Source organism: Podarcis bocagei, assembly GCF_964188305.1.
Source record: "Podarcis bocagei genome assembly, chromosome: 18".
NCBI classification, from domain to species: domain Eukaryota; kingdom Metazoa; phylum Chordata; class Lepidosauria; order Squamata; family Lacertidae; genus Podarcis; species Podarcis bocagei.
Genome location: NC_138144.1, coordinates 12,041,651 through 12,051,904, shown reverse-complemented (window position 1 = coordinate 12,051,904; position 10,254 = coordinate 12,041,651). Strand labels below are relative to the sequence as shown.

The 10,254-nt window shown below is 45.3% G+C and overlaps 1 protein-coding gene across 1 annotated transcript; it reads left to right on the top strand.

Moving 5' to 3' along the window:
- The first annotated feature begins 5,851 nt into the window (after positions 1–5,851).
- LOC308577411 (cocaine- and amphetamine-regulated transcript protein-like) lies at positions 5,852–10,222 on the top strand. Its single transcript, XM_081177527.1, has 3 exons — positions 5,852–5,989; positions 6,275–6,358; positions 9,116–10,222. Exons 1-3 carry the CDS (start codon positions 5,861–5,863, stop codon positions 9,221–9,223), a joined length of 321 nt encoding a protein of 106 aa, XP_081033653.1. The 5' UTR covers positions 5,852–5,860; the 3' UTR covers positions 9,224–10,222.
- Positions 10,223–10,254: the final 32 nt, after the last annotated feature.

The window sequence follows — 10,254 nt, the reverse complement described above, 5'->3', positions numbered from 1 at the left end:
AGAACTTGACCAAAGATGGCAGACTCCCAAAGACTTTTTTTGAACTTACAGACAATATGGACTTGATTGACATCTGGAGAACAAAGAACCCTCTAGGTAAAGAGGGAACTTTTTTCTCTGAGGCCCATCTTTCGTGGACAAGAATCGACCAGATTTGGACATCTAGAGGACTGGCACCTAAGACAAAAAAAGTCGAGATCTGCCCTAAAACTTGCTCTGACCACAACGCCTTGAAAATAGATTTAAGACTGGCACCAGCTGGATCCTTCAGATGGAGAATGAATGACTATTTGTTTAGAGATCAGGAGATTGTGAAGAAGGCCCAAAAAACGCTGGAAGATTACTTCGAAATAAATTTGAATACTTTGGTGGAAAAGAAAACAATCTGGGACGCAAGTAAAGCTGTGATGAGAGGATTTCTGATACAGCAGAACTCTATCAAGAAAAAACTCTGGAATGGTAAAAAGGATAAGATCTTGGAGAAGATAAGAGATGGCGAGAAAAAGTTGAGACTAAACCCAAAATCAAAAGAAGTTTTAAGAGAAATAAAATTCCATCAAGCACAATATGCAAAATTGATAAATCAAGAAGTTGAATGGAAAATTAAACAAATGAAACAAAGATCATTCGAATCGGCAAATAAATGTGGGAAGCTGCTGGCATGGCAGCTGAAAAAGAGACAAAAGTTGAACTTTGTTACCAATCTAGAGGTTGAGGGAGAATGTATTCAGAAACCAGAAGATATTAGAAAGTGCTTCCAGAGATATTTTAGAAAATTGTTTACTCAAGGACCCCAAGTGGAGACTGAGATAGATAATTTTCTAGGAAGTTATGGCCTTCAAAAATTAACACAAGACAAGCAAACAGCCCTGAATTACAAAATAACACAACAGGAGATTGAAAGTGCCATTCAGAACATGCAATTAGGCAAATCTCCAGGTCCAGATGGGCTTACCTCCAAATACTACAAGACATTGAAGGAATATTTGGTTCAGCCATTAATGGAGGTATGTAACCAAATTATGGAAGGAAAGGGGGCACCCGAATCGTGGAAAGAGGCATTCATCACCTTGATTCCTAAATTGGAATCTGAAAAGACTCAACTCAGGAATTATCGCCCTATCTCACTCCTAAATGTGGATTACAAAATTTTTGCTAACATTTTGGCAAACAGATTGAAAAAAGTCTTGAATGAAGTAATTCATAAAGACCAAGCAGGCTTTCTCCCTGGCAGGCATATGTCTGACAACACTAGGAATATCATTGATGTTTTGGAGTTATTACAGACAAATCTGAACACGAAGGCAGCTTTGATATTTATAGATGCCGAGAAAGCCTTTGATAACATATCTTGGAAATTTATGAAGAAAAATTTGGAAGGGATGGGAGTGGGAAGGGCGTTCCAAAATGGTATTGAAGCAATCTATTCAGAGCAAAAAGCTAAATTGATAGTAAACAACGTGGTGACTGAGGAGTTTAAAATTGAAAAAGGGACACGACAGGGGTGCCCCTTATCACCCTTGTTATTTATTTCTGTCCTGGAGGTGTTGCTGAACATGATTAGGAAGGACCAGCGGGTGGAAGGAATACAGGTCGGGGAAAAACAATACAAATTGAAGGCCTTTGCAGATGACCTGGTTTTGACATTACAGGAGCCAGAAGCTAGTACAAAAAGAGCCTTAGAACTAATTTCTGAATTTGGTCGGGTGGCGGGATTTAAGCTGAACAAACAAAAAACCAAGGTTTTGGCTAAAAACTTGACACCTTCAGAAATAGATGGGTTTCAGAAGGAAACAGAACTAAATGTTGTTCCAAAAGTGAAATACCTGGGGGTTAACCTGACTGGGAGAAATTTGAATTTGTTTAAAGATAATTATGAAAAATGTTGGTCGGAAATCAAAAAGGATTTAGAAACATGGTCGAGACTGAGACTTACCTTGTCGGGCAGAATAGCTGCAGTCAAAATGAATGTATTGCCAAGAATGTTGTTTCTGTTTCAAACCCTTCAGATCGTGGACAGAGTGGAATGTTTTGGAAAGTGGCAGAGGGACATTGCGAAGTTTGTCTGGCAGGGCAAAAAGCCCCGAATAAAATTTAAAATATTAACAGATGCAAAGGAAAGAGGGGGGTTTGCCCTGCCGGACCTAAGACTGTACTATGAAGCTGCATCCCTCTGCTGGTTGAAAGATTGGTTTTTGTTAGAAAACACTGATGTCCTAGATCTGGAAGGGCATAGCAATGCTTTTGGTTGGCATGCATATCTCTGGTACGACAAGGCAAAGTCTCATAAACTGTTTAAAAACCATATTGTCAGGAAAGCTCTACTTATTGTCTGGACTAAATACAAAGACTTATTCGAAAGTAAGACTCCGAGGTGGTTATCACCGGTAGAGGCTAAGGCCGTAAAATTTCGTAATATGGAGACTGGCTGGTTGAAATATTGTGAGATAATTGAAAGAGATGGTGACACTTGGAGGTTGCAGAGTTTCGAAAAACTGAAAGGAAAGGTGCGAGATTGGTTTCATTATGCCCAAATTTTAGAGACTTTTAAAAAAGATAAAAAAATTGGTTTCCAGGTGGAAAAATCAAAATTAGAGACAGAATTACTTGAACCTAAGACGAAAGTGCTTTCAAGAATGTATAATTTGCTGCTTAAGTGGAACACTCAAGATGAGATAGTTAAATCAGCTATGATAAAATGGGCACAAGACATCGGGTACAACATTATGTCTGAAGACTGGGAAAGGTTATGGACCACCGGTATGAAATTTACGGCATGTACTGCCTTAAAGGAAAACATCATGAAAATGGTATACAGGTGGTACATGACCCCAGTCAAACTTGCAAAGATATATCATTTGTCTGACAATAAATGTTGGAAATGTAAGGAAGCTGAGGGAACCTTTTTTCACCTCTGGTGGGCATGCCCGAGGGTGAAGGCCTTCTGGGAAATGATCTATAACGAGTTGAAAAAGGTGTTTAAATACACCTTTCACAAGAAACCGGAGGCCTTCCTCCTGGGCATTGTGGGCCAGAGAGTGTTAAAAAAAGATAGAACTTTCTTTCTATATGCAACCACAGCAGCAAGAATTCTTATAGCTAAACACTGGAAGGCACAGGAGTTACCCACGCTGGAAGAATGGCACTTGCAGCTGATGGACTATATGGAATTAGCTGAAATGACAGCCAGAATCCGAGACCTGGGAGAAGACGCCGTGGAAGAGGACTGGAAGAAATTTAAGGACTATTTACAAAAATATTATAAGCTATATGAATGTTGAGAATTTGCTAAATGTTCTGGAAAAACATGCTTCAGTATTGAATTTGGTAAATGTTGAAAATTAAGTTAAGATTTCGAAATGTATAAATTGTGGACTATATAACTAAAGGAAAACACAAAAACATATGAAATAAGGTATTAATTTGCTGTTTATTTTTATTGTAAAGAAAACAGGGGATGGGGGACATGGGGAAGTCTGATCGATCATGAAAATGGATGTGAAAAATGTGAATCTTTTCTTTTTCTTTCTTTTATAACTTCTTTTCTTTTCTGTAAAACTGCTTTTGATGTGCTATGGATGATATACCTTTCTTTTACCCTGGAAAAAAGCAATAAAACTTTATTAAAAAAAAAAAAAAGAAACGATGCCTTATGAGGAACAGTTAAGGGAGCTGGGCATGTTTAGCCTGGAGAAGAGGAGGTTAAGGGGTGATATGATAGCCATGTTCAAATATATAAAAGGATGTCACATAGAGGAGGGAGAAAGGTTGTTTTCTGCTGCTCCAGAGAAGCGGACACGGAGCAATGGATCCAAACTACAAGAAAGAAGATTCCACCTAAACATTAGGAAGAACTTCCTGACAGTAAGAGCTGTTCGACAGTGGAATTTGCTGCCAAGGAGTGTGGTGGAGTCTCCTACTTTGGAGGTCTTTAAGCAGAGGCTTGACAACCATATGTCAGGAGTGCTCTGATGGTGTTTCCTGCTTGGCAGGGGGTTGGACTCGATGGCCCTTGTGGTCTCTTCCAACTCTATGATTCTATGATTCTATGATTCTATGATTCTAAGATCAAAAATACGTTAAAATGTCACACATTAAAAACTTCTCACACATTAAAAATCTTTTACATCTAACCCGCCACCGCAGATGCTCTCCGTTGGCCAGCAATGCCCCAATTCATGCCTGCTTTTCAGGTTAAGAAGAGGGGCCCCTCTAGCCCAGCCCCCCGTCCTCACAGGGGCCAAGGATCAAGATTCCCAGGGCCTAGGAATCCAGGTGGACTGCCTCTGGACCTGGAGGCTCCAGTAGAAGAGCCCGGCTTTAGGATCAGGCCAGTCTTCCTGCTCTCTCGGTGGCCAGGCAGATGCCCCAAAGGGAAACCTATAGCAGGATCTGAGCACGAGAGCAACAATCCCAGACACTGGGATTCAGAAGCATCAGTGCCTCTGTTTGAGGAGCCATCCTGGCTAAGCGCCCTCAATAGCTCTCTCCTCTTCCCAAGCCATCCAGGTTGGTGGCCATTGCTGCCTCTTGTGGGAGAGAGTTCCACAGTTCAGCTCTGCACTAGGTGAAGAAATCCTTCCTCTTATCTGTCTGCATCATTGGATAGCTGCGAGTTCCAGTTTTACGAGGGAGCCTTTAAAATGCCGTTCAAAGTGCTCTGTGCAACCCAGAGGCTGTCACACTACCACCCTGGCAAAAAGACACCCAGCACCTGTGTTTGGCATTTTCTGTTTCCAAAGACACCCCAAAACAGAAGTCCAGGTCAAGAGAAGTCACAGTGCCACTCTCTTCTGCCCTGGTGAGGCCACACCTGGAATACAATGTCCAGTTCTGGGCACCCCAGTTTAAGAAGGATGTTGACAAATGTCCTTCAGCAGCTGCAAAGGGCCCTGTCCTGATGCCAACTGAAAGAGACCCTGCAAAGGTTCAGAGGTCAGGTAGGTGGGGGTTCTGAGCCTCTGAACGCAGCCAGAAGGTGCTGGGCTCTCCTTCAAGGGAGATTATTCTACAGCGGTTGGGTGGCCACCCGCCAGGGGTTTTCCCACTGCAATTCCTGCATTGCGAGGGGTTGGGCTGGATGATTCTTGGGGTTCCTTCCAACTCTGCAATTCCATGATTCTAGGGTGCTCCCTGATTTTACAATTTTAACACATTTATATGGTGCTTCATGATTTTATAGTTTTAACACTTATCTGTTGGGTTTCTCCTGCCCTGCTCCAGAGGCCCCAGTGGTCCCGTGGCGGACAAATAGCTGGAGCAATTAAAATCGATTGGCCCCTGAGTGAGGCTGGAGGTGTTTAGGTCTCCTTCAAACTCTCAGCATGATCTAATTTATTGCATTTGGGGTGGGTGGAGGAAAAAACCTCGCCACAACCCCATTTCTCTGTGGACTCTAATTCCCCTTGATGGACATTTATTTACTTTAGAATATTGGGTGACCCGGCCGTGACGCAGTTGGAAACCCTTCAAAATGACCCCATTGTGTGCGTGTTTTGGGGGTGGAGGAAGAGGGGGCCTCTGGGCATTCAATTACATCCTGCCAAGCTCCTGGGGGAAACTTTTGCAATTATCTCCTTTGAGTCAACACGGCTGCTTGAAAAATTCATGGCCCCCAAAGGGGCAATTCTCCTGTGGGTGCAAATTGGGTGACATGGGGTTGGCGTTGAGGTCTGTCTCCAAAATGCAAGGTCCACCCACACCTCTTCCCAAGACAAGCCCCCCTAAAAAATGTGGGGGGGGATAGAAAACCAGATACGCCAATGGGGCTTTTTGCAAGAGGGATGGAAATCTCAGCCAGGGTTATAAAGCCTTCTCTGCTGGCCAGGCGGAGAAGACAGCCGGATCCTGGTTCAGCACTATGGCCAGCTCCAAGCTGCCCATCCTCTGCCTAGGGTGCGTCCTCTTGCTTTTGGGGGCCAGAGAAGAGGTGGTGGGACTCCGGGGGGCCGGTGTGGGTGCCCAGGAGAGCCAGGAGGAAAAGGAGATGGTAAGCTGGGAAAGTGATCCTTGCTGGTGGGGCGGAAGCAAGTTGCTCAGGGCAGGGGGATCAGTTGGGAGAGCAAGAGACTCTGAATCTCAGGGTCGCGGGTTCCAGTCCCGTGTTGGGCAAAATATTCCGGCAGGGGGTTGGGCTGGATGATCCTTCAAAGTCCCTTCCAACTCTGCAATTTTTGGATGTCCCTTCCAAATCTTCAGCTCCTCTGCACCCCTTCAGCTCCTTGGGGGCCTGTTTTACACTTCTCTGAGCAATGCTGCCCCCTTTGCTCTGCAGATTGGAGCCCTGAAAGAGGTTCTGGAAAAGCTGAAGAGCCACCAGCTGCCGTCCATTGAGAAGAAGCTGGGTTGGGTGCCCTCCGTAAGTATTCTCAGACTTGCATACTTTCCCCTTGCATTATGAATTGTTCTGAATTATTATGCCTCCACTGCCCTGCTGGACATCTTTGAGAGAAGAAAAGGCTCAGGAGTGAACCCTCCACAAATCCAGAGTGGAGTCCCTAAGGCGGCTGGATGGCACCTTCCACGCCTCCTCCCGGCAACTCCTGCAGCCCAGCTGGTGCCCAATGTCTTGCTCTGCTTTCCTTTCCTTTGGGCCACATCAGCCAGGCAGAGAGGGGGGTTTTGTCATCTGGGCAGCCCAGGACCTCCAGACACAGCCCAGGCTTGTGCCCTGGGGAGGACACATCGGGGCTAACACAGGGGTTTGACTTCACCCCTTGAGAGGCACACTCCATTGTCTCTCAAGACAGATGGATCTCTCTCTCTCGCTAATTAACCATTTATCTATCCATTTAACTATTTTACTAATTCTTTAGCTCACACATTCTCAAACTGTAGTCTGAGGAGCAGAGGTGTGTGTGTGTGTGTGTGTGTGTGTGTGTGTGTGAGAGAGAGAGAGAGAGAGAGAGAATGACTGACAGATGCCAACAACATGCCAATTCTGCTCTGTAGATGCTTTAGTTGAATTAGGGGACACCCAGTAACTGGCATGGGCCTGCTCTAAAGCTGGGCTAGGAACTGGACAGAACAGGGCAGAGCTGGCATGTTGTTGGCATCTGTCAGTCATTATTATTTCTTCACACACAAACATCCCTGCTCCTCAGAATACAGCCTGAGAACGCGTCAGCTAGAGAATTAGTTAAAATGGTGAAATGGATAGATAATTGCCAGACGCTTGGATTTTCCCGGACATACATGGAATACTGAGGTCGGCAGCAGCGTTCAGGCAGAATCCAGAAAAAATGTCGGGAAAATCCGGATGTACGGCAATCCATGTCAGCAGTGCCGTTTTCCCATAAAAACTAAGAAAAACTCCACAATTTTTCTGTCCAATTTTTCACTGTTTGAAATATGGCAACCCTACAGAAAGGCCCTGGGTGCAAGCAGGCAGATTCCACCCAGCTCTCCATTGACTGATTAGAGCTGGGTGATAGAACGTCCAAAACCGGTTTCAAATCCATATTGTGATATTGGTTTCATAATTTTTGACCTGGCAATATATTGTGAATCACGTGCCATGTGCTATGTAAAAATCACAATGTGAGAAAAACTGAAGCCAGCCAGTGCGTATTTCAGACATCGTGATAGATTTGTACATTGCAATACTGAGCCGAGTTGTTTCTGTTAATTCTTTTAAACAGCCATCAGAACATAATGCTCATGTCCACTGACTCCCATCCAGCCTTCCATGGTGCTCTTTTCTATAATGTATAGGATGGGTGAAATGTAATTTAGAAGCTTTATGCTCCTTTACTACTTCTATTTTACCCCTTAAATGCGTTAATTCTAAATCATTTAACTACCAATTCTCATCTGTTGCTAGACTTTAAATCCTGCATATGTTTTAACATAACCAGATTTTTCCAAATATTCTACAAAATATTTCCATTCAAGGAATTTTTCCTCATTCTTTAATTCTCAGAGTTAGTCTAGCCATCTCAGATTAGTCCATCATCTTCATAAGCCAATTTTCTTTCGCTGGGACTGCCTCTTCTTTCCATTTTTGCATGTATCCTTGCTGACATCGTAACATACAGATTAAATAATTCCTTTGGAAGCTCTGGTCTAACAAAAAAAGCCTCAGGTTTCACTTTAAACATTTTAAAAAACTCATCATAAATCATTTCCCAATAGCCTTTCTGCGGGGCCACCACCAGCCGGTGATATGATGTTGTTGGAAGGGAGCCTGCAGGTCACCTAGCCCAACCCCTGCAATGCCAGAATAAACCAGATATTCCCCAGCCCTGTTGACCACCTGCCTCTGATGCAGCGGGTGTGGGACACCCCTCTTGCCTCAACCCCCGCCCCACCCCACCCCAACATCACCAGACTTTCCCAGGAACAGCTGCACATCCCTGCCTTGCAGGGGGCTGGACTAGAGGACCTCAGGGTCCCTTCCAACTCTGATTCCGTCTCTTGAATTCAGCCACTTATTATTGAGAGGAAGTGTGTGGAACAGGTCTCAGTGTTTCGATTTCTGGGAATGGAGTTGAGAGATGACCTAACCTGGGGAGAAAACAGCAAAGACCTGATGAAGAGAGCACAGCAGAGGTTATATTGTCTGAGAATCCTCTGGAAAAATAATCTCTCCAAGTTGATCTCCTGTTGATGGCATTTTACCATTGGACTGTGGAGAGTGTATTAACTTATGGTCTGTGTGTGGCTTGGGAGCTGCACGGTCAGGGAAAAAACAATGCTGTGCAGGGTTGTAAAGACTGCGGAGAGAGTAATTGGGTGCACTCTTCCCACCTTGGATCAAATCTATGTTTCCAGGTGCCATAGGAAAGCTGCAGAGATAGCGCAGGATAGTGCGCACCCCGGAAATGATCTCTTTCAGCTTCTGCCTTCTGGAAGAAGGTCCAGGGTTATAAAGACTAGGACTAGCCGCCTGAAAAACAGTTTCTATCCAAATGCGATTTTGGTTTTAAACACAGTGTAAGGAGTCTCTATGGGAGTATATTGTATTTAATTATGGGGTATCAGAGTTTTTAGGGGGCTAACCAGGCTGGGATAGCAGACTTGTTGGTTTCTGAATGTCTGATGTAGATTTTTTCAATTTCATTTTTGTGTATGGGACAATGACAATAAAGATTACCGTATCTCTCCCACTTTGCAGTGTGATGCCGGGGAGTCCTGTGCCGTCCGGAAAGGGGCGCGCATTGGCTGGCTGTGCAGCTGCCCTTGGGGGACATCGTGCAACCTGCACATCCTGAAGTGCTTGTGACGAAGCGGAAACAGAATGGCGGGGGGGGGGGGAGAGGATAAGTTTTTGGACAAAAGGAAGCCTTTGCTCCCCGCCCCCCCATAAGCCAAACCAGCAGCTGCGGCAACTGCAGCACCCGAGTCTTGATGTGACCCAGGAATGGAGCATGCAAAGCCAGAAAGGCTCATTACACAGACAGGCCGTTGGGGGAGCCCATTTAGCTATTATCTATACTGACTGGCAGCAGCACCAGCAGCTCTCCAGGGTTTCAGCCTCAGGGGTGCTGCAAGTCTAACCTGATGATGCTGTAGTGTAGAGAGTTGAACCCGGGACCTTCTGCAGGCAAGACTGCTGGACTGAAACCTTTCCCTCAAAAATAAAGCTCCGTGCAGGAGCAGACAGCAACAACATCCCTGAAGGGTGGGGCCACCCAAACGCCACTTAAATAGAATCACAGAGCTGGAAGGGGTCATCCAGCCCATAAGGCCACTTCCTCAGCTCCTGTTTAGATCATCCCTTTGTCGTCATGAGGACTAGAATCCCATTTCACTTATTTCAGGAGCAAGAACAGCTGCTCTGCATGCAGAAGGTTTCCAGCTTCAATGCCCAAGAGCAGCATCTCCAGGCAGGGCAGGGAAAGACACCCCCCCCCGCCTGCAACGCCAGAGAGCTGCTGCCAGCCAGTGCAGGCAACACTGAACCCCATGAGCAAATGTCCCCATTAGGAATACTTCTAATTGCTGGGATCGGCTCCCCCTGAAAATTTTCTGCTCTCAGAGCCACAGAGAGGAGTCTGCTGCGGATTCGGATGCGAACAAGAGAGGGCAGCAAAAACGAGGCCGACTCCTTATGCATCCCTTCCAGGGATAAAGCAATTTATCTGCATTAAAAGCTCCTCCCCCTCCCCCCCCCCGGCCAAGGGGTGGAAATTTTGGGGAGCATCTCCGATCCCCCCAGCAGGGAGCAGCCAAAGATGGGAAAACATCCTCCAAGCACAATTGTGGCCTGCTGAGTTTAGGGCAAAAAATGGTGTGTTGTTTTTTAAAAGCCCG